Genomic DNA, 26,444 nt, shown 5'->3' with positions numbered 1-26,444 from the left:
TAAAAAGATGCGAAGATGCTCGAAGGGTTGATAAAACAGTTTTCAGAGCGGGTGTAATCGGAAGTCTGTTACAAAAGTATGTAAACACTTCAGTTTTTGGATATTTTTTAGCACCTATTCATGCTATGTTAGAAAGTTACAGTTTACACCGTAGGAAAAATATTCCCAAGAAGACTTTTGTGAAGTTCAAAATGAAGATGAAAAATGAAAATAACATAATAATTTTTTTCTTCTGTCTAAAAAATCACGACATTCCTTACAAATCTGTATTCAGATTCTGCTCATCTTTTCTAGATAAAAAAGATACAGCACTGTGAAGAATTTTTCGAGATATCTGTCCGTTTTGGGCTGTAACCTTATATCCAAGAAAGATACGAAAATTTTTGTTGAAAATAGGAAAAAATTTCAAAATTCGACTTTTTAAAGGCTTTTTAAGTCAAAATTTTCCCATCTTCTTCAATGCATCATTGATCTATTATCCCCAGCCTTCCAGCATGGAAAATTCTGAATGAAAGGATCAAAGAAAATATCTAATTTACAGTTAGATTATTCAGGATTTTTGGAAACGTCTTTTTCTAAAATAATTACAATATTTCTAAAAATAATAAAGAAGATTGAACAAACAAAAAATGATTTTAAACACAAAAATAGACGATATCGGCTTACCGAATTCTCCCCGAATGATTACCCATGATGCATTGCGCAAAAAAATTCACGGACAATATTGACTTACTGAATTTTTTGCGCAAAGCATCATGGGTAATCATTCGGGGAGAATTTCGTTAAGCCGATATCGTCTATTGCAACAAAATATTTTTTGTATGTTTGGCTTTGTAAGTATGTCAAGTTAATAAAAATATGGGAAATTTTCAGCAGAAATTTCTTATACTTCATTGTATGTCTTTCAAAGCAACAAGTTCAAAACTGTACAAATCAACTTTAAAAGCCCATTAGACAAGTTCGTTAGTTTAGTAAGAAAAAACAATAACCTTAAATGGCAAATCGAAAAGTGTGGTTAAAAATATGTCAGCAAGATTGGCGAAGGTTGAGTGTATTATTTTAAAATACAGTGGATTAGCTTCAACTCGAAAAACTTTTATGGTCCCTTCAGTTAACAATGCCTTAATTCAAAATTTCCTGATTTTGAGCAGATTTTTACTCCCTGTGCGTGGTCAAGTTATGTAGACTCCACTGTATATTTAAAAGTTCTCTTCAGAGAATTCAACAGCCCATAAAAATGATACACCCATCCTTTACCCAATTCTATTCAATATAATTATAGAATCTCTCTCATAAATAATAATCTATCTACGACAAGCGACACTTTCAAAATATTTCGAAATGATAAAAAAAACAAGCTAAGTAGATTATAAATCAAATTCAAAATCAAACAATATTTTTTAAGCAATAAAATACTTTGGCTACATAAAAAAACCCTAAATATATAATAGCAGTAGAAATAATAACAATTAGAATACTAAGAAAAACAGCTTTTTTGTCGAGAAAAATAATGACAGTTTTATAAAAAGATTACTTTAGTAGGTTTTTTTTAATTATAACAATAATTTTTGTTGATATTTTTTCGCTGAGCTAGAAAAAATTTACAAGCATATTATTTTTTTGAAAGTCAAATTTACATTTTTTTGTAAAATAATGGTTCTGATTGCTTTTATTAAAAAATGTTTGGGTATTTTGAAGAATACATTTGAGGTCAATAGACCTCGCCCAAACTTTAAATAATATACAGTGTACCCGGAAAAAAGCGGCGCAAAGTTTACATGTAGAAAAAGTCCTTACCTTTTAGGAATAAATTGATTAACTAGTTACTTACTCTTTTCAAAAATTTGAGTTGCTAATTAAATACCTCGGGAATCGGATATCTATAAAATTTCAATAAAGAATTTATTATTGTTAACCCTGCAAGATAATCGTTTCTGTGTATTTCTATTTGCATCAATTTCGTTTTTCCGCTTTTTACCAGGCATACTGTACATTATTTTGATAAGCTAAAAGATTCAGTAAGTTGAAGTATAAATATCGAGTAAGGTATATGACGTAGATGAGTGGTTAGTAGGTTTTCAGCAGTAGAAAAAGTTTTCTTGTTTGATTAGTTGAAAGAGGTCTTAGATTGAACATAGGTTGAAATTCTACTCGAATCACATTACAAATAGTATCTCTAACTCGTGAATTTATTCAATGGTCTCAAAAGGTTATTGCTCAAAATAAATAAGGCTAAAGATCTCAATAAAGTGACGGAAAATTCTATATCTACATATACATTCAAATTTTCGCCCATTTTGCAAATGTGTCCATCTAAAATGTCCAAATAAAATGGAGATGTCTTTTTATTTCATTTGGCATATGTATTATGCTTTTGTAACGTAGGGTGGTGCAAGGGTGGTATTTGGGCGGACTAATAATCATCGTCTGGATCTCCCTTACGTAATCCTTCTTCTTCCTCTTCTCCGTGCTTCTTTCGCTTGAAAAATCCTTTCTGTAAATTGAAAATAAACAATTTGTTATGATTAGAAGCGAAACTTAAAGAAAGGAACTCGAAAAGCTTGTCTTAAAATAATCGATCATCTTCCATTTCTTTTAGTAGTGGAGGTATTTGGAAGGTGGCGAGGTGTCCTTAATAACTCAATGTTTTGCAAAAATTGTTTCAGCCACCCGTCTGGTTAGTATTTTACAGACCAGAATATAAACTTGCTTTTTGACAGGTGGCGATGACGTCATCATTGATGGCAAAGATACCAATTCATATTTGATACACACATGCAAAATTTCAATTCAACTTAAAACTATTTCAAAAGTTATCAAACATATAAAAGCTACTCTTTTCCTGGAAATTTGTCACTTTTTAAATACGTGAAATGACAGCTTACCTTATATAAGATGAATACGATAAGACCAATAATGAGAACAGCTCCCAAAATACATAACAAAATAATCCACCATGCGATTGGTTCTCCTTGTTTTTCTACTTTCAAATACGGCGTGTTAACATTCAAAGGCACCTATAATCAGAAAGGAAAATAATCGTTTCAAATACACCACGACTTAGATAAAGAAAGGTGGGATCATGATACAATTTCTTGTTTATTGCTATAACAGAATTCCGTCAGTTCTTTAGGGGCAATCGAAGATCAAGCAACACAATTTCATTTACAATGGGCTCCCTAACTCGAGCCTCTTTTCACGATATGCACCATTGCAATATCTTTCAGATCCTAATAGCTGATTGGTTGCAAGTGATGTATTGACCGATTTTACGTCACTTACAACCAATTTACAAACATTTGGAAAGTAGAGTTTTAACTCTGAGTTTTAACGTGAGAGTTAAGACTTTAGACCTTAGGATCTCAGGATTTAAAAGCTCAAATTTGCTCCAATAAGGCTTGGAATATAGCCTAGAAGCCACCGAACCTCTCAAAAATCGAAATATTCGATGAAAGAAAGTCGAAGTGCTAAAATAGCAATTCGCCCGAACTTTAAATTCTGAAAAACGTTAAAATATTAATATGTCAATATGTTTCGACCATAATTGTAGTCCCTTCAGTTAACAAATCCTTTTAAGCCTTACTCCATAACTCGAAATTTCCTTAAATCGAACAAATTTGTGTTTCCCGCGAGTGTTCGAGTTATGGAGAGTCCACTGTTCTTACGTTCACTTCGTCAGGTTCAGCTCCGCGTGCTCGTTTGACAAATTCTGACGAAAATTTCGCAAAAGCTACAACTTGTCGGCTTTCCTTCAATTTCTAGAAATTAAAAAAAAAAAAAAATTCACTTTTTTGGAATCCTTTTGGAATGAAAAGCGAATGAAAAGCTATACTAATGAGACTTTAAGTCATAGGTTTTTTTTCTCGAAATCCTCGATAAGAGTCTAAAGTATAGAATTTGAATGCCATAGTCAGTTACCAAAGTCATTAAAAAGGGCAAAAGATCTTGAGACCTTGGTAGGGTTTCGCCTTTAAGAGGTTTCTCTTTCGCAGAACTAAACAATTGGTTTTGAATCGAGAAATAAATGCTTTTAAGAGCAGGAAAATTTCTTGAATAATGATAATACATACGTCGAAGGTAGCTTCAACGAGAGTCGATGTGACGGTAACTTGAGCATTTTGTGATTTTCCAAGTCGATTTAATTTACAATTAATGATCATGCATCCCGTATTACTTCCACAATCCTGAAAAATCATTTCAAAAAATAAATAAAGTACTCTTTGGACCCCCTTGTTAATCATTTCTATGCCTCGAGTCTTCTCTCCAAGCATTAAATTCAGTATCCATCCCGCAAGCTTTTTTTTGATCTTTTTTAAAACGTTCCACTTCTGGTTATCTTTCGAAGGGCACAAAACCAATCTTTATACTCTATATTTTTCTACGTCTCCACAGGAGATTATAATGAGATAGGCTTTACTTTTAGGAAATTTTGTTTCATTGATTCTGCGTTTAAAATTAATTGTGTTTTCTATTTAGGTGATCTACTAAGAAGTATTATCAGCATCGATAACCCGAATTCCACCCAGTTGACTAGTGAGCAGTTTATTTGGCACCTGAGAGTAAAGAAAATTCAAGTCTTCAAAACAAGTGTTTTTAATGATGGAGAAAATAATAAACACCAAAGCGTTAGGATTAGAGAATCCTCTTCTGTCGTTACGCCGCTTTTACAATACCTTCAAAGAAGAAATTTTGGCAGAATTTATTTTGGCTATTTAATAAAATCCGCCAAAATTTCTTCCCTTAAGGTAACCGATTGGTTACAAGTGACGTATTAATGATATGCACCAGTGCAACGAGTTCATGGACCTTGATACATATCATGGATACAAAAGGGAACTAAAAGAACCTACAACAATGACTGGAGCGCTCACTTCACGCCTTCTTCTCCGTCGCGTATTGTTCATTTGCTGAAAGAAAACAAGGTGAGATGAAAGGTTTTCACAAGCGAAGGAGAATTTTTATCAAGTCATTTCTTTCTGCTTGGTAAATTGTGAGGAAAAATGTTTGAAAGGTACAAGCTAAAAAGGTAATATCTAGAGGAAGAGGTACGTTACGCCACGCTGGTGTTTGGCTGGCACAAAATGGGATCTAGAAGCGACACAACCCATGAACTTAGTAGAACTCATAAGGGTCGGTTCAACCGGGCGTGGTTGCTTTTCCTTGGAATGTTCCTATAGTGGTTAACAAAAAAAAAAGAGAAAGATTTTATTGTTCCCAAAGTAACGACTACATCGAAGGATAAAGCATACCGATAAATCCAAATTCAAAGGGTTCAAGGTTCCTTGCTCACATTTGCCAATGTCATCTTTGTAACCAATACCTGGTATAAGCTGTGAGAAGAGAAGAGGATGGATGTTAAAATGAAAGCTCTACCGACCTTGGCAAAAGTAAAACTTTGTGAATTTCATCATATCTACTTGACAACAAAGTGATTGTTTATCAGTAACATGATGAACATATGCTACTTTAAGATTTCGAATTTCATTGTATAATCGCTTACGGTAACTTTGACAATATTCAAAATGTAATTTCCGCCCATCTTTTCAGGGATCTTGATCAAAACATCAGATTCTTCAGCAGCTGATGGTCCCATGTTTTGGAACTAAATGGAAAGAAAACGAAAGTTCTTGTTAGAAATGAATAAGGCCCTTGATCTGATTAGAAAATATAGTGAAAATCATTATGGTACTCGTCAATGATTAAAAGTTTTAATGTTCAAATTTCGAGTTACTTACGTAAAAGGTGTGAGTAACGGTAGGTCCAACTTTATTCAAGCTGGCCACGCCTTTTTCCCATTTCACATTCTCTGGCTTCACCGACCTATAAAAGGTCATGAAAGTTTGAAAGATTATTTCAAGATAAAGAGCTGTTCAAAACTTAGAGATTTAAAAAAATGACTGAAAGTTTGTGATGCAACATTGACAATTTAACCCCCCTTAAATATTATAACTCTCTTTCTCTGGAATATGAATTCAGTACTTCTGTTGCGAAAAATAAGTTAGTGAAGATTAATCTTGCATTATTCTTTTTTCGCATCATAACATGATCTGACGAAAATTTGTTCGATATGAAAATAAAACTTTGCGATATTTTTGAGAATGGCCAGAGATATTGCTGACGTACCCTGAAACTGTGAGGTTTGCATTCAAAGTAACTGGCAGATCAACACGCGCCACATTGTCTGCAGGCTTCATCTCTGTACTTTGACTGTAAAAGTAAAAGACTCAGAAAATATAAAATTAAGGTACCTTAAGGGAAGAAAGTTTAGCGTGAAGAAATTTTTGCGGAACAAATTTTAGAGGAATTTAATTTTGCGGTTTTTAATAAATCCACGGAATTAATTTTTGTGAAACACAAATATTATCAGAATTTAAAAAATTACCGCTAGAATTGGTCTTTTATTTTTGGGACAAAATAGGCCATTTTATGAACAAAAAATTCTCTCAACTGCGAAATTCAATTCTGCGAAACTTCCGAACTTCGAGCTGTGAACCGCCAAGTTAAATTCCGCAAATATTTCTTCCCGCGAAAATTTCTTCCCTTCCAAATTTCGAAGATATAAAAAATAAAGAACAAGATATAAGTCAAGGAAGATTTCATTTCTCAGGCAAGTCAACAAGATACGTGATAAATGTTGTCACCAGTTCTTGTAAAAGACACGAAAAAAAACCTTACGTAGTTACGTTAGCGTTGAAAACGACATCTTTTCCTCTACCCACGTTAAGAACACTGAATACGATAGACACTTTGTCGATGCCATTTTGTTTGATGGGTGATGAGAGTGTCACAATAACACTTTTGATGTCCGAATCTTCAGTATCCCCTGGCAACCATTCGACGAGACCAACATACTAAATAAAACAAGTTTGTTTGATCATTTGTATTCCCTCTCTTCTTATGCTGAGGATATTAGAAAGCAAGGCCCCAGCTTTATCGTGAGCATTAAGTTTACCTTCGCAGCTAATCCCTTCCTATAGCACCCAGATAAGTGTGATATATTATAAAGACCGCTCTGGTCTGCATTTTATTCAATTTGTATAGAGCCGTAATCTTATATCGAAAGATCAGTTTTTACGTCAGACTCCGTGCGGTAAGCACGTCACTTTGTTACAATAAGTTTTCCCTATTCTGACAAAAAAGAAACCACCACAGTTAAAACATACAGTAGGTTTCAAAACAAGGGAAATTCACAGAGATAAAATGCAAATTAAACTTACGCTAGCGATGGTCACTTTGTTGGGACTGACTTGTTTCTTAGGGTAGGTAACTTTGAGAGTGTTCAGGAAGGAATTTTCACCGACATTCTTCACGTCCACGACAAGAGTGACGGTTTTTGTAACACCCAATAAAATGTTCTTGCCACCACTGAAAAAAAATTTAGAAGAGCTTTACTGGCGAAGTCTTGCATTTTTGAGTTGAAAGTTCAATAAGAAGGCTACAATCTTGGAGAAGGTAGGTAAATAAATCAAAACAAATTGTTCATTCTGTGATACGGAACCGCTACAATTACTTTAATGGAAATTGAAACTATAAAGTGGAGTCTGCATTTTCAGCCTATAAGAGTCGGCTTTCGTTCCTAATTTTATTTTATATCGGTTCTCCAACAAAGAACATTAGCGAGTTTATGTATTTGCACTTTTGAGGACGGTAGAGTGACTGAAGCGATTTGGAAAAACCCGCAATTCCGCCCCGCAAAATCGAGGACGGTAAAAGTGCTGATTTACCGTCGTCCTCAGCTGGTCAGGATGTACTCAAATTAGAACCTTACCGTCTCCGTCGCTGAAAAACACACATACATAAACTCGCTAATGTGTCTTGTTAAGAAGTAAGAAATGGAGAGAAGACGTACGATGAGACAACACCTTCCATGGTGAGCTGAAGATCAACATTACATTCTTCATTACCATCATCGCTACACCCTTTCAAGTAGGGGAACTAGAAAATAGATGAATCAAAAAATGAAAATGGAGAAAAGGGGGCGTTTTCCGCGCGCAGAATTTTTTAAAGGTCGAAAAAGCATCAAAATAAAATGGTAACTTCTTGCCAAGTTTCATTGGATTCTAAAGACTTCATATTCTCGTGAATACTTGCCACTTCGGCGAATTAAATCGTCCAGGAAAATCAAATCTTTAAAATAATCATCTAATCAAGTTAAATAATCTAGTTGCAAAAGACGCGCTAAATGTTCTATATTTATAGAAACTAGAGTACAGATTTGCATTACTTACATCATAGGGGATTGTGAGGACCTCCATTTTGTTAGAAACAGGACAAATGTCGTTATCTTTACAGGCGGCTTCATATTCCCATTTCAAGGTCACACGGAATGCGTTCAGAACGTTTTTGGTGTTATTCTATAAGAAATATGAAGGTATCAAACCTAGTCTGTTCCAAACTCTTATTTGAAAGTTCTCCGTTGTGGAGCTTTATACAATCAATGCGTAAATTTGACTCTATGAGCTTATCAATAACATATGTTTTTCTCTTATGGTTCATGTAAGAACTTTTCCTACACTTGTCTTTCTAAGTTTTTTGTGCCTTGAAATTTCAAAACCTCTTCAATCTGAGCCTAACGTAGCATAACCGATTGATTTCAAAGCCCCGAAGGAGCTAGATCCGAAACTCCAGGATGGGAAATGAAACTATTTACGCGACCCGTGTGTTTTTCAAACAAAATTTCTAAATGAGGGGCAAATTTAAGGCTTCGCTTTTTCTTGCTTGAGAAAGGTTGAAGATTCATCTCTAGCTCCTCCGAGGCTTCAAATTCAAAGACATAGCCCGACAAATAAGCATATTTTATTAAATGAAAAAGCTTTACACCACTAACCTTAATGAAAATATCGAATGGAGATGTGCACTTTTCAGCTTTTCCAACAGCAGAAACTATTTCGTCGATTTGATAGACCTGATCACCATTTTTATCTGCCAAAAATCCACGCTTTTCACGTTTGACATCTGTTTGGGCGTCGACCTCGATGGAGTATTTGACGTTTTGTGCTGAAGAAAAAAGACACAGTGTAAGATATTAAACGAAGTTTAGTTTAGGGGAAAACACTGATAACCTCCCCTCCAAAAAAAAATCTGCAGGAGCGTTAGATTTCTGGGCCTAAATCGACCAGGTGGAACCTTGACATTCTGGGCTTTGAGGTGGGGGAAGAAGATTTGGGTAGGATTAGATGAATTTAGGTTGGACTAGGAGAGTTTCGGTGGGACTAGATGAGTTTAGGTAGGACTAGGAGAGTTTCGGTGGGACTTCTGGAAAATTTCTCAACATTACCGACTCTGTATCATAAACTTAAATCTATAGTTCATTGTAGACGAGTTTAGGTGAGACTAGGAAAGTTTAGGTGGGACTTCTGGAAATTTCTCAACATTACCAACTCTGTATCAAAAACCTAAATCTATAGTTTATTGTTTCATAGTTTGTAGTTTGAAAATGCTTTGCTAAGAACGAAAACAAGTTGACATGAAAGAAGGGAAGGTCTATGAACAAAAAGTTTTTTTGACATCCTCTTTAAGGTGGGACTTGGCAAGTCAACAATCAAATGGGAGTGACCTAAGACCTGCAATTTTAGGCGGGAGCTTGAACCGCTCTTCTGCACACTATGATTATATCAGAACAATGAAAAAAATCATTTTTAAACAACATTTCTTACGATCATCCTCCTGTTGTTCAACTTGGAAGCATACTTTTGCTCCTTTAATGCTAAATAGAAAACATAATGCGTATTACCATATGACGTGGTGGTAGGGGGAGGCGCTATTTCAAGAGGGCGCCAAAAAGGTGGGAGGCGCTAACAAGGAAAATTGTAACTATTTCGTTAACCCAGCTGAGTCAGGGCTCATTGAAACATGAAAAGCCCCTCATTTATTACAAAAATGGCGCCCTTCCACAAGTATCAACAATATTGATTTTTCTTCTGCTCGTATCGCGTGCAATTCAATAAAGGGGTTAAAGGACAGAAGATAAAATATATTTTGAAGGGTGCAAAATTTTGAGTTAGCTATCCAATACGCGGATGATCTTTAACATTACAAAATTTTGTTAGATAATACAGCAGTAGGAGATATGATAGCAAAGAGAAATCTGTTTGGAAGGTTAAGTAAAAGACATACCACTTGAAATCCGTACCCTTGAATTTACAAATGGTATTTGGATCTTTACTGGAGAGGTCGATTTTTGGCTTTCCATCCGTTTTCAACTCCCCCTTGATGGTAACCACTGGTCGAGCTCTAAAATAAAGAGACACTTTCTTTATTAAGTGAATCCTTTTTCTTCAGCTTAATACTAAGAGCTCTTTAGTTTGAAGTTGACATTATGAACCTATTTGTTTCATATCGCTATTTTTGTTATCTTTACTATAAGTGCACTTATTTCCGAATTTTTCTGCCTAAATCTGTAGCACTTCTTGTCAGTAAACTTGCCATACTTGCAAACTCCACCATCAGCAGAAATAGTAAAAAACAAAGTTTGCAATTTCTTCTAAGTAAAATTACATCTAAAAATCAGACTTGGGTTATGTTTTCTTAGCCGGATTTCTGATTTTAGACCATTAAGACTAGAGAACTGAAGAGCATTACACACGAGTCTATATGTTAATTTATATCTTATTTAACATTTTGAGAAGCTTTTGCAATCTACCACAAAATTAACCCTGTTATTTATAGAAAAAGAAGGCAAGCCTAAAATTTAAGGAGAATGACGCTTTTGCCTTGATGGCAGCGATATTAAACATTAGTAGCGTAGACAGGAGGGGCGCAAAATTTGTGTAGGAGAGTAGATTTTTATGGCACTAATCAGAGTGTCATAAAAATCTGCTCTCCTACACAAATTTTGCACCCCTCCTGTCTACGCTACTGAACATTATACAATCTTGCGATTGTAAAAAGACCTCTCACAAGATTACTTACCTTAATAAAGCAACGTGACCTGATTTGAAAGCACCAATAGCAAGATCTAAAAGAAAGAAAAATGCCAATTACTTTAAGTCCTGGAAAATGCGGGGCTTTGATTCTTCGAATACACCTTTCCCGAATTTATAAGTAATTTTCGAAGGTCTTCAAACCATGTTGAAAACTATATATTTGTATTCCTCCTATAAAGACAAGTGCATGCTGAAAATTTGAGTTTTATGATTGTTTTTTTTCACGGTGAAATCCCTTATAAAAATTAAAACATACAGCCCGGCCTCGTTTCCATGTAATTCTATTGTTTATATAGAAACTTCAAATCAAAATAACTCAAGAACCGGAAGTGCTTTTTCATATTTTTTTATTTGTTTAGTTTTGTGACATACAATTTTATGAAACTAAATAGAAACATCCAAACATTAAAATAAAAAACTCAAAATAGCGTATTCATATTTTCTAGTGTCTTTTACTATTGAGTAAGTACTGGTCTGTACTGGTCTGTATTACTTACTAGGTCAGAGTGTGGATCTAAACCACACTGAAACGACCACCTTCCATCACGTATCACGCTTGCGAAAGAGTGCACGCACATTATTAACGCCTACATGTCATCTCCAGTACATTTTAGATTATTCATTGAAAACAGATTACAATATAGTCATTTTTCATGTCTCGATTATTCAATTCCGAATAAAAGACATTCAGGGAAAAAAAAGAGAAACACCTGGGTAATCTAGTTAAAAAAACCGAAAGTAAATGGCAGACAAAGTAATGAGCAAAGGCAAAACGAGATTAGCGTACCACTATGAAAGAAACCGCCTCCGGCGGTCGATAAAAAGACTGCAACAGAGCTTAAGAACCAACAAGACGTACCCTTAGATGCCTAATAAATGCCTCCTGTTTTTTTAGTTTGTAGATTTTTTCCAACTCCCTCCTATTTAGGAAAACCTTATTAGGAAAACATTTCCAGCTGTCTTAGTCTATAATTACCTTATTCTGGGAGTATAGGGGTACAATTTCCAAACCCCTGGCAACTAGGTCCCCCTGGTTCCTCTTTCTTAGAATTTGATGATTTTTTAAACAACCGTGTATTATGTACCTGATAATTAGCAACTGAGTTAACAAGAGTATATCCAACGCTCACGTTAACTCTGACATCAAGTTTCCAGCTCACAGACTGGTAACATTTAACTCTTACCATTGTATTTATTTTCATCAAGGTCGTTGTGATGACCAGGATCAGTGGAATACTGATAAAAATCGGCGAATGAAAAACCGAAGCCAAGGAACGAAGCACCACCTTTGATATCTTTTGGCATGATGATCTGTCAAATAAAGAATATGATGATTAAGTCTGATTAAGTAAGTAATTTGCGATCGCAGTTGAGTGCAACCCGAAGACTCCCTTTTTTCTAGCCATCTACACCAAGGTAGGAGAGGGTGCCACTCCTTTACCTGGCTTTCTCACTTACTCTTGATTCCTATCTTGATTGTTGAGCATCAAGCAGAAAGGTATCAAGTACCATTTTTGTACCAAGAACAAAGTATTTGAAATGACCCGTCCGGGATTGAACCCACCTCCTTGCGCACTGCTGCTGGATGCTCTACAATTGCACTGCGGTCGCAATGGTTATTGATAAACCCTCACACGAAGCTTAAAGGCTTTGTTTTTAAATAGGGGTAATATCATTTGCTTACTCATCAATCTTAATTTACAAGCTTTTTCATATTGAATTGACACCTATGTGGAGCGAGATTGGTCGGAAAGAGAAAAAGAAAAAATATTCTTTGTTTATTCAGCAAATTGACTACTGAACCGAACAAATTAGAACAAAAGGAGACACCAGCTTGATCTAAACATGTGTCTGGTATGAAACAGGAACACTTACAATTAACTAAAAACTTTAACGTTCATTAATTAAAATCAATCAAATGTTTTGTTTTCAAAAATGAATGTTGCAAACCTGTTTTTGTGCAAGTGGTTGGCCATCCTTTCCAGTACCGTAATAAAGGTAGACGACTCCTTCGTTGTTATCACCAGCCCATGGTGCACCTACTGCTATGTCTAAATAAAAACAAAAGAAGATTCGATTCAACTGGATCATTTAAGACAGCTATCGATTACCAAGCTTGATCTAGTTTCTTGTTAGTTTCGACTTTAGGTACTAATAAAACAGTATCTCAAACATTTAAAAACAAGACTGAAATCACCAAGTTGTTTTCAGATATTATAGCTCTGCTATACATGTAAAACAATTAATAGTTTTTGTTTCATTAGACAAACAAAACATTCAACAAAACGGGAGATTGTGTTAATTTCATTTGTATGAATTTATTTCAAGAATTTGCACACACACCAGGCCAAAGCTAAACATGTCATTAACAAAGAAAATTAAAACTCTGAATGAAATAAGTCACAATTCTCTTAAAAGAACCAGACTGTTTTCAGCAACCTGAAGCCATTATCACTGATTTAAAATGCATCTTACCATCTTTGCCATCTTTATTCAAATCACCGACAGATCCAATGGAGTAACCAAAGAAGCCGTCCTCATAAGTCCCATAGAATTGTTGATCAGTGAATTTCAATCCATCCTGAAGTAAGGAGGATGAAAGGAGTTGAATCTTTTAACCTGTTTATCATTTCAGAGAATGGCAGATTAATCTTAATCATAATCTTAATCAACAAGGATGATTGGTTAAAAACTTTGCAAGGAACTCGAATATCCAAACAAGTCAATGAGCTCGTCTTTGCAAAAAGTAATTTTCAAAAAAGAAAGTAAGTTTCATTCCAAATTCTGACATGAATGCTGATGTCTGACAGACAATGCTGTTAACACGTACGTTTTGATCGTTCAGGTAAACAAAGATAGCTCCTTGGTTAGGTCTCGTGTTTGCATAGTGTGGAGCACCAACTACCAAGTCTGAAAACCTACAATAAACAAAAAAAATAAACTTACACCAGTTTTTATACACTGACAATTTATAGATAATCTTTCACTTTAAAAAAAATTGAGAAATTGTCAGGAAAAGTATGCAGGCATCTACATTTTCTGCAAATCAATCAATCATATGAAGGTCTTAAAAAATCATCTTTCTATATAGATTTCATATAAAAAGATTGTGTGATAAATTGTATCAGGCATTTTCCATCTGCAAGTGCAAATATCATAAAGTTGCATCTCTATAACCGGGACTTGCACGAAGACACAAATTTATTCGAAGTTTAAAAGGAATTTTGAGTTATGGAGTAAGGTTTATAAAGCGTTGTTAAACTGAACGGGCGAGAGAACTTCTTCAAGTTAGGGAGACATTCCAGTAATAAAGGTTTGAGTTAAAAGAGTCTCACTGTATAACATTACGTCAGCAAGAAAATAAAAATTGTAAGAATGTGTAAGAAGCATTTTATACCCATCTCCATTAATATCTGCAGCTCCTAGAGAAGCACCAAAATATGATCCAACCTAAAATAAGACACATGCTACACAAACTTCGGTAAATATTGTCTAGAACATAATAGAAAGTAAATACAGCAAGATGACGCTATTTTATGTGGATAGCTGGAACATTGGAAGAAGCAGGATTCGGAGGATTGATTTACATAAATAGTGCTAAGTTTGAATAACAGTGAAATTTTAGAATTTGTTGCATATCATATACAATACCTGTTCAGAAGGGCTGAGGATTTGCGATGAGAATTTGATCAGGTTTGGATTAGCAGAGTCATACATTATAACCTTAAAATAAGTAACATTTAAAAAAAGTTTAAAAAAACCTAGACCGGCCCGAATAGACCAAATTCTTCACATTATTATACATCAAAACATGGTCAAAAAAAATAAAATGTTCATATTTTATAACCATATTCAAGTAACGTACTTTTCCTTTGAGTTGGTTTCCTCTAGGTGCTCCACCAACAATGACTAATTATTTAAACAATAAAAAGAAATTACAGCTGATTTAATGATACACATTCACAAACATAGAGTTATTAATCTACTTCATAGTATTTAAATGAAGGGTGAACCACAAAAATGTGTAAAGATTTTCTTGCTACGTGATGATGTGAACTTAAAGTTGGTTCAGGAGTTTAAAAGTTATATAAGCTTTTGGAAGTTAGATTTCACTTTTGAAGTCAAAAAACACGTCAAAAAATATTAATCAGTAGTAAACATAAGGGAAGAATGGGCAATCTTGTAACAAACAACCAGTAAAAATGTTTTAATACTTATATTAATACAACATTTTTGATGATTACATCAATTACAACAATTCTTCAGAGTGAATTTATTTGCCATAGTTTTATTAAAGAATATAAATTTATTTTCATAGTAAAAGCTTTTTGGTTTTACGCCATATTTGTAGATAATTAGGCAATTTTTTCAACATTTTGGATAGAAAATTTGTGATTTTTAACCATTCTATGTTTGTACTGACGATGACGTAAAGCTTTTTTTATTTAATTATTTAATTATTTTATTTTTTTATTTTTCAATTTCATCTAATTTACATCATTACAAAAAATCACTAATAATTTATCAATGGGTCACCAAGTATTAATTTCTACTAATGAAAGAAAAACTTTTGGACTTACAAATGCCTTTATCTTTTTTGAATTTTCCAGTTGTAATAGCGTAACCTAGAGAAAAAAAAAAGAAATAAAACTTTAAGAACGCATTCTAATTGAGAAGAAGCACCCCCGTCAATTAAAATTTACAAAAGAGGGAAAGTGTATCAAGTATATAAAGAATATTGTTAGATTCAAGTTAAGCGGCAAATTTTACAGCTATGGAAAGTTCAAAAACTGCAAGCTTTCAATTTTTGTTGTTACAAAGGGAAAGGGTCTATGTTTAGGGTATTTTAGAAATAGTCGTTCATCATCATCATCATCCTTCGACCGCTAGGTCGGAAATACCGAGTATCTCTCTCCACAGCTCACGGTCTGACATAACTGTTTTCAGTTCTTCTAACTCGAGCCCTGTTTCCACCTCAAATTGTTGAAGAAACTTCGCTTCCTTGAGTGTCTAGGACCAGTAGGGCACCACAATAAGTTATCAGAAATGATTTCAGATTTTGCTCTGAAACAATGGCCGGAGAAAGTTAGCCTCCTGGAAAAAATTGTAATAGTCTTGAACAGTTGTAAGAGTAAGTGTACCCATATAATCAAAGAACCCAAGATCCGTAGTTGGAGCAATTTTTTTCTTTTTCCCGTCGTCATCTGACATAGCAACTTTTTCTGAAATGACAAAAAAAGTAAAATTTTAACCAATTGAGGGACAAGATGAAAGTAAATAATTCATATAAATTAAATATTATATATAATATATAATTTAATGATTTTAGTTTGATTTTAATTACAGGACAAGTTAACATTCTTTTCCAACAAATATAAGGAATTCATAAACCAATATCCTCTTATTTTCAAGGAATCCAAGGGAGACAAACTATTAAATTTTAAGGCTTTCATAAATTTGCAAGTCTATTACTGCTGGTAATTAAGTTTGAAATATTACACTCCCAGGGTGCCCAAAATTATCAGTTACTTAAGGTTTTAAAAAGGAATGTTTGAAAAAAAGCAAAAAATCTCGTTTTACAATGGTTTTATAGTTTTCAAGGAAGGTTGGCCAACTTATTGTCTTTACACAGCTTGAAAAGAAATGTAAACTTGCTGATCAAATAAATGGAGAATTCATGTTAAAATGGATTTTAGTCTTAACAGGTCAAAACAAAAATATATTCCTTGTAAAATTGAAGATAGCTTTTTCTTTATTTTGAGGAAGAAAAGGTTTTACAATTATGACTCTAGTTGAACTGGAGTAGAAAATTCTCTTTTTTTACTGCTAATTTGTATATTTGGCACAATATATTTTCATTTATTATAGAAACTCTATTTCTCATATAGTTTTACTTTAACATTATCGACTTAACAAATAAGGCACACTGGAATAGCTGAGAAAGATTAAAAATCTTTCTAATGAGAACATCTTTAGTGAGCTTACAATATAAAAACTTTAAAAAATGAATTAAATGTGTGGGCCTTAGGGCATTTTTTGAGCGTCTTTGAAAGAATAAATAGGATAAAAAATGTCTTTAATTTTAAAATACTTACCAAAGATTTCACCCTTATCGTTGTGGGTGGTGAACAAGCCTGTACCAACATTCATGTCGTTTCCAACAGGGATAATGTTTGCAGAAAACCCTGCTTCACACATTCCATGTGATTTTGCACCATTTTCGCCACTTCTTGCCACTAAAAAGGAAATATCAAGTTAAACCAATTAGGAATTTTGGCTGCTTACAATACTTTTTAACTTTTTAGCAAGTCAGACAAGATTTTCACTCCTATTGGTCAAAATTAGCCTATGCCAAAAAGAGTTTCTTTGAGGTAATTTCAAATTACAAAAGTTGACTTTTTTGAATTTCTCTGCATTTTTGAACTTACCTTGTTCACAGGGCTTGAATTCATAATCTTTGAAATTTGATTTTGAGATGGCATTGAAGAAATCACATTTCCCCGTGTAGTAAATTTCATTGTTTATTGTGTTAGGAATATTGAACCTCGGTGCACAACTCTGAGGAGAGAAAACATTAGACATTAGTTTTTATCTTGCTATAACATAAACTGTATGAAAAATCTGCAGCAAATTAATTAAATGAAAAATCTATCAGCAAAAATTTGCTTTCAAGAAGAAGTATTAACTAAAACATTTCCATTCTTCGAATAGGTTGGTTGATGATCTTCCAGAATATTTTATTAAATGTGATATCAAACACTGACGTGATTGCATTGAATTAAGAGCTCATTTTTTAAGAATTAGGCAGTATGGGGCAGGTCCAATAGTTTCAAATTTAGATTTTTTTTCATTTTTGGATATGTTTTCCAGTATAATGAACTGAGTAAAATCCTTAAATATTTAGGTCTGAAAATCCATAATGGCGGATTTATGCCAATTTGAAGTTTGTGAGAATTTTTGGGAATATTAGATTACAAGTTTTTGATATAGAACCATGCTTTCTCAAAATTAATAATTGGTTTTTGGTGATTATGAGACTATTGCCAGTAGACTATATAATTTTCAAAAAAATCAGTTTTCAAAATGGTAGCTAGAGTTAAAAAAGTAACAACTTTAGCCCAATTTTCCTAGAAATATCAACATTGTCTGGCCTCCAACTCTTCTGTTCCTGAAAGACAGCTGCCTTGCCTCTCACGAACAAAAGAGAAACCTATGTGACCTACCATTAAGTTCTAATCTTGATCTAAAAATCTTCTTAACATTGCTCACAAAATGACTAAAAGTTGGGAATTTAAAGGGGTCTAGGTCACTGAATTTTGTTTTAATATAAGGGCTATGATGAATCTTTCATATGAAAACCATGAAACTAGGTAAAGTTCTATATGAAAAAACTTTTTAAGTGCAATCTGGTGCAATGCCCAAAAATGTGAAAAACTCCAAATCAAATTGGCATAAATCTGCCATTATGGATTGACAGGCCAAAATATTTTGGGATCTTACTCAGTTCATTGTGCGTTAAAAACATATCCAAGAATGTAAAAAATCTAAGTTTCAAACTATTGAACCACTTAAAAAAAACTGGCTCTTAAAAGTATTCTTTAGAATGTTTTGGGTATAAGATAAAGCATGAAGGTAATAAAGATATAGATGGAGAGAAAACGTCTCGGTAATGACCTAAATGTTCGTTGAAATCTTTTATAAATCTATTCAAAGCGGCTTTTCTTTGATGTACCATCATTGGAAGCAAAAAAATCAGAAATGTAAATTTATAAGAACAAAAAGAGGCTGGTCCAATGATTTTGAAAAACTTAATTTTGCGAGAAATCTTAGTTAAAATGCGATGCGAAATAGTTTCAACTGATTTAAGGATAAAAGAATATATTAATTTCATAAGGATATATTTTTGGGCTGGCATTTTGAAAACATTGAGAGTCGCATCACATTATCATTGAAAGTTTCTTATCTTAAAATCTTCACATCTAAGTGAGCAGCGGTTTTCATACTCTGAAAAAAAAATTATTGATACAAGGTTCCTAATCATAACATGTAATTCTTTTTAAAATCTGCCTTATGGGCAGCTTCCTCTAGAAGGTTAGAGTATTGTGCTTATTATGTGAAGTTTTTTTCAATTTTTCATGACAAGGCTATTATATTTCAATATACTTGTTAAAAATGGAATGTCTTTTCATTCATCTTAAATATTCCCACGAGTATACCCAAAATTAATCTTCTTATTCCCAAAGCAACCAAACAGCTGTTTGCTTCCAATGATAAATCAGAATAGAACAAAAGGCATTGACTCTCCATCTATCTTTATTACCTTCATGGATAAAGTTTTTCCTGAGGAAGTGATTAAAAAAAGATTTCAACACACCAGAACATTTTTGTGATCTGAATAAACAGTAGCACCCATCCATTGATCTTTCTTTCCAGGATTATCTAGAGAATATAAAATATAAAATATAAACTGTATAAGTATATAAGTGTAAGTAGTGTAAAAATGCTTTAAAAACTTTTAAAATGTCCTTGTAAATCATTTTTATGGAAAATAAAAAAAATCAATTTTATTTAAAATACAAGATAGCCTATTTCTTAAAAAATCTCCTATCAAAAACATAGGAAAATTTGAAAAGTTTTGAATTTTCTTTTTGCTATTGGCTCATTGGCTATAAAAGTTAGTCAGAAATGAAGTTTAATAAACAAATTAAAAAAAAGTGTTAAATAAAAAAAAAAGTTCTTACTTTGTACTTTTGTTATGTCATCAACTTTATTGAGTAGTTCACAATCTGTCGAGCCTGGTGTCACTACACAACTATAGACAGACCCCCAATTATCATTTTGGGTGACAACTTCACTTTTCTTGTATTCATTGCCTTTAGGGGCTCCAACAATAATTCTAAAGGTATATAAAAACATTGTTTTAGACTTCACACGTGGTATTTTTTTGCAAATTTCAAAAAGCTGATGTTTGTCCCGCTTTTGCGAGACTTGAGCTTTATAAGTGCTCGCATACAGCCCAGACCGCGTTAAGACCTCCAAACCGCGTTAAGACCTCCAAAAAAATAAAAAGACCAAACGAATGTTGTTACTGGTTCTGCACTGGCTCAACTAGAAGAAGTTGCCATGGACCTTCATAATTGGAAAGCCCTGGTCATGAGGAGCAAGGGGCCTGTTCATGCAGTCAAGAACAAGTGCAAATGAGGATACCTTCGGCAATCTCTCCTACTTAGGAGAGTATCTTAAATTGGATACAAAAAAGTATCCAAAATAGCAATCAACATCCTAATTGGGATACTAAAAACCAAAAAAAACTGTATTTTTTCACCAACCAGAGACATCCGCGTCATCACACCAATTCCAAGATGTAAATAATAAGCAAATGAGATTGTGTACTGAATTTCATCGAGTTCGGCTGGCGGAATGCAAAACTATAGCCCAAAACACCACTGAAATGTGCTAACTAGCATACACGAACACTTTTTTCACGCAAAAATCGGACCGTAGCGGGCTGTTCCGTAAAAAACAACAAATATTTAGCTCGTGTTCCCAAAATTTTAGGCTCTGAACGGCAGATTATTTAGGATGTTAATTTTCGAGGAACCCGCTATAGAAATTACTTGGAATTTTGGTCAGTGGTGCAAATATCAATAAAGAAAATGTTAGCATAGTTTTCCAAACGCGAATAGAAACAGTAACCCCAAAATTGTCTGCTCTCCTACAGTGGGGCTTTCGCATGTCTTTACAAGTACGCGAACCTTGCGTGTCAGAGACTCGCAAGCGGCCTCTTTCACTATTGAAAACCTATTTATTGGTGACTCGTAGCCTCAAATTAATATGGATACTCAAGCTATTTAAAACAGGTCAAAAGCCTATTATAATTTGCGAGCTATTATGTAGTGCAAACAGAAAACAATAGTCTGCGTGTTGAGTGTCACAAGTCTTATGTGCGAGTGCTCCTATTGTTGGACGCTTAACAGTTGCTTAAATTGTTTTATAAAAATGTATTGTGCTTAAGATGGAACTAAAAGGCTTGAAATGAAAGAAAGTAAACTTTCTTCTTTTCTCCTTTTTAATTCAATTTCTTTCAGTCTAAAATTTCATAATGTAATAAGGAAACAACGGAAACAAATGTTGTTGCTATTATGTATTAAAAGAATTGAATATAGAAAATTAAATGAAATTAAATGAAACAACTAGAAATTTAATAAAAGTATTGAATTAAGACTTCCTTATCTGAATTTTAACTTGTCTCCCCTGTCCAGAAATTTATTCTGGAAGATTCGTTTTGGAAAAAAAAGTTTTAACTCTTATTTTTTCACTCTGACAACGTTAACAAAAAACACTGATGAAACGTCAATGAAAATAGCTATCATTTTTTAGTGTCCTGAAGCTTTACCTCCTTGTTTAACCACTATTGGCAATACTTTGTTTATATGGTTACCGTCCATGGGTTAATATATCGGCATTTCGCTTGGCCAACCAACGATGTAAAAATAATAGATAACCAACTTGCCTTGATTCTCAAAAAACATCCGTGTTACGGTTGTAAAAATATTAATGACATTTTGCATCGTAAAAAGTGCAATTAAATAAAAAGTGCAATTAAATAAAAACTTGCTTCATTTGCAAACTTCTATTGGACAGAATCGATCACGTGATGTATATTTTTCCCAAATTTGGGTTAGAAAAAGTGTATTTTCCTATAGGCAGCCTCACAGAAGGAATTTTTTAATTAGATATTATTGTTCTATAAACATTCATCTGTTTATTTTGTATCAGGCAACCTTCATGCACTTTTCATTCGTGAGATATCGCACTTCAAATCACACATATATTTTTCAGATAACATCATTTTATGAGCGTTTATTTATCCAGATGAAGATTAAGTGGTATCAGGCCGATCCGTAGTCAATTTGTCTAAAGATTGGTACCTTTATCTTTTGAAAAAAATTCCAAAATTTGCAGTAAATAACAATTCAAATTTTCTATCAATTCAGTGGATGTCAAAAAGTGTGTCAAAATCTAGCTAAAAGCATAACACGCACTGCGCACAGAGCTATTTAAAGGAGTGCTCATTTCAATAGGAAAACAATGGTTGTTCTCTTGGGAGAAGTGCCTTCTAGAGGTAGTTGGTTATCTATTATTTTTACATCGTTGGCCAACCATGTCCCAAAAGATCGTGTTCAAAAATAAAGGCCTGTTTTGTGACATTTTCAAAGTGGCTGACAATTTTGTTAATAAAATGAGTATTTTTGGTGGCTAACAGTTTATTTTTTCACCAAGCATAAGTAGAACGATTAACCTTTCCAATTGTTTTGGAGCGAAATTAAGTGGCTCACTAGGTTACAAGATATTTCAAGATAAGCTATGAGTCGTTTATGTGGCTGACAACACTGGTGGCTTTTTGAAACCAACCAGTTTCAAAATGTTGCTCCTTTATCTGTTTTGAGATAATATGATACCTCTAGTTACCGATTCAAGTGTCATTTTCAAACAAACCATTTCCTCCTTTGAGGTGGCTGACAAAACACATATTTGGACATATTTGGACCTGGAGCCACACATTTTACTCATTTTACCATTTTTTTCATCAAAATATGTTCTTTGTGTAAATACCGATCATCATATAAAATTTCAACGTTTTATTTGAAATATTTCCCAAGATATTCAAGAAATACTCAATTTTTGAGTTCCCTAAATGTCACACTATTTTTGAACATGATCAAAAGCTTTTAATACCATCAACTAGTTGATCTTATGTCATCGGTAATGTTATTTCTGAGATGATATTTCATTTCAACCCATAGCATAGGTTTTTTAGATTTAATTTTTTTCTGAGTTCTTCTAATTTCATTTACTTATCAGCTTATTATTACCCTTTATATACTATTACAGTGTTAGTCTGATATCAGGGCTTGAATTATAAATTTTAGGAGCTTCCCTATTTTTTTGAGCGAAGCGAGATAAAGGAGCAAAGTAAGACTTGAAGACAGAGATTATAGACAAAGCAAAGTATAGTGATGAAGTAACGAGTAGATAAAGCAATATAAACAAATGAATAAAGTTGCGAGTTTATAAAGCAATAGATAAACGAATGAAGAAATAGCCGAGTAGATAAAGCATTAGATAAACGAGTGAATAAAGTAGCGAAGTGGCAAGTAGATAAAGCAAAAGATAAACGAATGAAGAAAGTAGCAAAGTGGCAAGTTGATAAAGCAATGGATAAACGAGTGAATAAATTAGCGAAGTAGCGAGTTTATAAAGCAATAGATAAACGAATAAAGAAAGTAGCGAACTCGCAAGTCGATAAAGCAATAGATAAACAAGTGAATAAAGTAGCCGAGTAGATAAAGCAATAGATAAACGAGTGAATAAAGTAGCCGAGTTTATAAAGCAATAGATAAACGAATGAAGAAAGTAGCAAAGTGGCAAGTTGATAAAGCAATGGATAAATGAGTGAATAAATTAGCAAAGTAGCAAGTTTATAAAGCAATAGATAAACGAATAAAGAAAGTAGAAAACTCGCAAGTCGATAAAGCAATAGATAAACGAGTGAATAAAGTAGCCGAGTAGATAAAGCAATAGATAAACGAGTGAATAAAGTAGCAAAGTGGCACCTATTTTGCTACTTCTTTCATTTGTTTATCTATTGCTTTATAAACACGCTACTTCGCTAATTTATTCACTCGTTTATCTATTGCTTTATCAACTTGCCACTTCGCTACTTTATTCACTGAATTTTCATTCAAAATTTCATTCAGTGAATAAAGTAGCGAAGTGGCAAGTTGATGAAGCAATAGATAAACGAGTGAATAAATTAGCGAAGTAGCGTGTTTATAAAGCAATAGATAAACAAATGAAAGAAGTAGCAAAATAGGTGTTTTCTTATAGTTTTTTAATTTTGCATTTTTAGTTAGGAAATCTTTTTGGATCGCTAAAAAATTAACTTTGTATTTTGTGAAGTGTGAAGCTATAAATTGGAACCCTGATATTGTTTATATTATCTCGTCTTTTGGACGCTCTTATTATTCAATAAATACATTGAAAGACTTTTCACAAATGTTTCAGCTGTATCTTCTTTACTTAAAATAGGAGGCCTTTAAATATGAAACGTCAGTAAATACTCAATCGCTTCCCCATTAATTCAAAATAAATAGCTTTGCTTTCCTATTAATCAGCGGTTGAATAGCACGTACCTATTATACTAAACTAAATAGGCCTTTTAAAAAAGGTACGAGTTGTGTGTTGGGAGGGAAATCAAAAGCACTCGCATTGAACGAGTCTGAATAAATTGGATTTCTAACACCTATACATTATGTACTCGCAACAAGCGAGCCTCGCGCACACGTAAAGACATGCGAAACCCCCACTGTATCTAGGATACCTAAATCTACAACTCTCCTAGTTAGGAGAGATTGGCTGAACTTGTTCTTGACTGTCAGGCCTGAGCATGTAAGCATGCAGCGTTGGAGACAAACATGCGTTCCCTGTAAACTTTGTTGGCCGATTAATGTTCGACTAAGTTTGGTTGTCGAACTTTAATTGAATACTCACAAATTTCTCAAAATACAAAGTTCGATTAAGTTTGATTACTGAAATTGAACTTAATCGAACTTTTTTTAAAGAGACCATTTTTTCCAATTTTCACCAATTTTCACCAATTTTCAAGCCTTTCTTAACCTATTAAAGGCTTCGGAAGCAAGGCAGAGGGTATCCGAAGCGGTCCGAAGGGCTGCGTTAGGCTGTGGTAGGCTGTGGGGGGCTGTAGAGGCCTCGATTGGTCCCACCGGGGCTTGTACCCAAAGGAGGTCATTTTTTGCAATTTTTGCCGGTCTTTGACAACACTTTGAAGGACCCCCAACGGTGCAGACGTGTACCCTCAGTACCCTCACATCCCCTGACCAGTGGGCACCAATCGGACCCCCCGGGACCTCGGCCAGGACCCCTAGGGGCCGTCCACGGTAGTACCCAAAGGAGGTCATTTTTTGTTGTCAAATTTTTTCGAACGGAGTTTTTTTGTCAAATTTGTTGAACCTTTCTTGTTGTCGAACTTTATCGAACAGAGTTTTTTGTCGAATTTGTCGAACATTTCTCGTTGTTGAACTTTGTCGAACTTAATCGAATACTCACAATTTTAGCGACTTTTGAAAAGTTTGATTAAAGAATTTAATCGAACATTTGTTGTTCGTTTAAGTTCGACAAAGGTCGATTAGTTCGGTAATCGAACTGTTCGATTAATTACGTCTGGTTAGAAATTTATTTTGGGTCTGATTTCGCACCTTTTTTGGATTCTCTATATCATTCTTCTTTAGCAGATCAAATTTAGTTTTGGTGTCCTTTCAATCAGAATACTTATTCTAGTTGTTTGGGAGAACACACAACAGTCTTTTGAATAAATTAATCACTCCAGCAGAAATTTTTAGAATATGATAACGTCACATTATAATTTATTTGTCTTTTTATACAACACAGCGCTGTTACTAAAAGGTAAAAGATAATTAATCCTGTTTTTACAGGTTTTTACATTTGCAGGGCTCGAAATAACAATATTTAGGTGGTCGGACACATTTTCCAATCAAAAATTGATTTGGGTCGGACATGTCCTAAGGCTTTTAAAGTAAAATGGGTCGGACATGTCCGATTGATTTTTATGTGGGGTACATTTCAAGTATAATACAAGCTTCTGATAGAATTTTACATTGATCACGAAGAAGCTAAACAAATGCCAATTAATGGTCAGAAGCCCATGATTTTTACTTGAAGCATGCTTTCATTTGTTGAGAAAACATTTTTTGTGTGTAAATAAAGAAGTAACTAATTCTATGTAAATTATAATTCCTTTTGGAAATTTCACAACGCATCTGACAAATTTTTTGAAGGCACCAAAAGTAATTGGGTCGGACATGATGTCCGACTAGAATCGGTTTGGGTCGGACATTTCAACAATTGGGTCAGACAATGTCCGATGTCCGACCGTTATTTCGAGCCCTGCATTTGTTATTCAATGGACCGTTGCATTCTCCCAAATGACTATTATTTGGCGCTCTATCTTGTCTACCAAATCATTTCTGGGGTATTTATTTTTCAAAAATTTTGAGCCTGGTTTCCATTCCTCTAGTGATTTGTACCAAGCCCTAAAAAAATAATCCAACTTTGACAACTGCAGAAGAAGGGCTGGATTATTTGCCTAAAGAGTGCTCTAGTGGGAAGATCTAAAGAACTGCTTCATCTTCATTTTATTGAGAAAAAAAAAGAATTCTAGAATTAAAAAAAAAACTTACGCATTTAGCTCCTTGCTGATTGCCAGTGAATATCCGAAGAATGATCCAGGTTGTTTGCCAGAATAAATAAAACTATTATTCAAATCAATGTTAAAACATGTAACGACAGATAAATTACCCAGTAGGGCAAGAAAAACTAGTGTAAACAGTGGTAACTTCATCGTCCTCCTCCTGTCTTCGTCCGCCATTTTGAAAAACAATCTGTGAATCCGACTTTGAAAACGCCTTCCCGCGTCAA

At 33.8% G+C, this 26,444-nt stretch overlaps 1 protein-coding gene across 1 annotated transcript; it reads right to left on the bottom strand.

Annotated features, from left to right (window-relative positions):
• Positions 1–529: 529 nt before the first annotated feature.
• Positions 530–26,444, bottom strand: LOC136824820 (integrin alpha-5-like). Its single transcript, XM_067080792.1, has 31 exons — positions 26,207–26,444; positions 19,667–19,821; positions 19,300–19,364; positions 17,354–17,483; positions 17,021–17,161; positions 16,067–16,147; positions 15,506–15,550; positions 14,791–14,834; positions 14,577–14,648; positions 14,323–14,375; positions 13,756–13,843; positions 13,401–13,506; positions 12,876–12,976; positions 12,110–12,236; positions 10,912–10,957; positions 10,117–10,233; positions 9,657–9,706; positions 8,828–8,997; positions 8,229–8,354; positions 7,850–7,935; positions 7,218–7,365; positions 6,676–6,851; positions 6,124–6,207; positions 5,736–5,820; positions 5,501–5,602; positions 5,250–5,330; positions 4,851–4,907; positions 4,071–4,184; positions 3,666–3,758; positions 2,886–3,017; positions 530–2,494 (listed from the first exon to the last, which is right to left on the bottom strand). Exons 1-31 carry the CDS (start codon positions 26,392–26,394, stop codon positions 2,414–2,416), a joined length of 3,144 nt encoding a protein of 1,047 aa, XP_066936893.1. The 5' UTR covers positions 26,395–26,444; the 3' UTR covers positions 530–2,413.

Source organism: Clytia hemisphaerica, unplaced genomic scaffold (genome assembly GCF_902728285.1).
Source record: "Clytia hemisphaerica strain Z4C2 unplaced genomic scaffold, Clytia hemisphaerica genome assembly, whole genome shotgun sequence".
NCBI lineage: Eukaryota > Metazoa > Cnidaria > Hydrozoa > Leptothecata > Clytiidae > Clytia > Clytia hemisphaerica.
The sequence above is the reverse complement of the archived record's forward strand: the minus strand, read 5'-3'. Positions and strand labels throughout refer to the sequence as shown.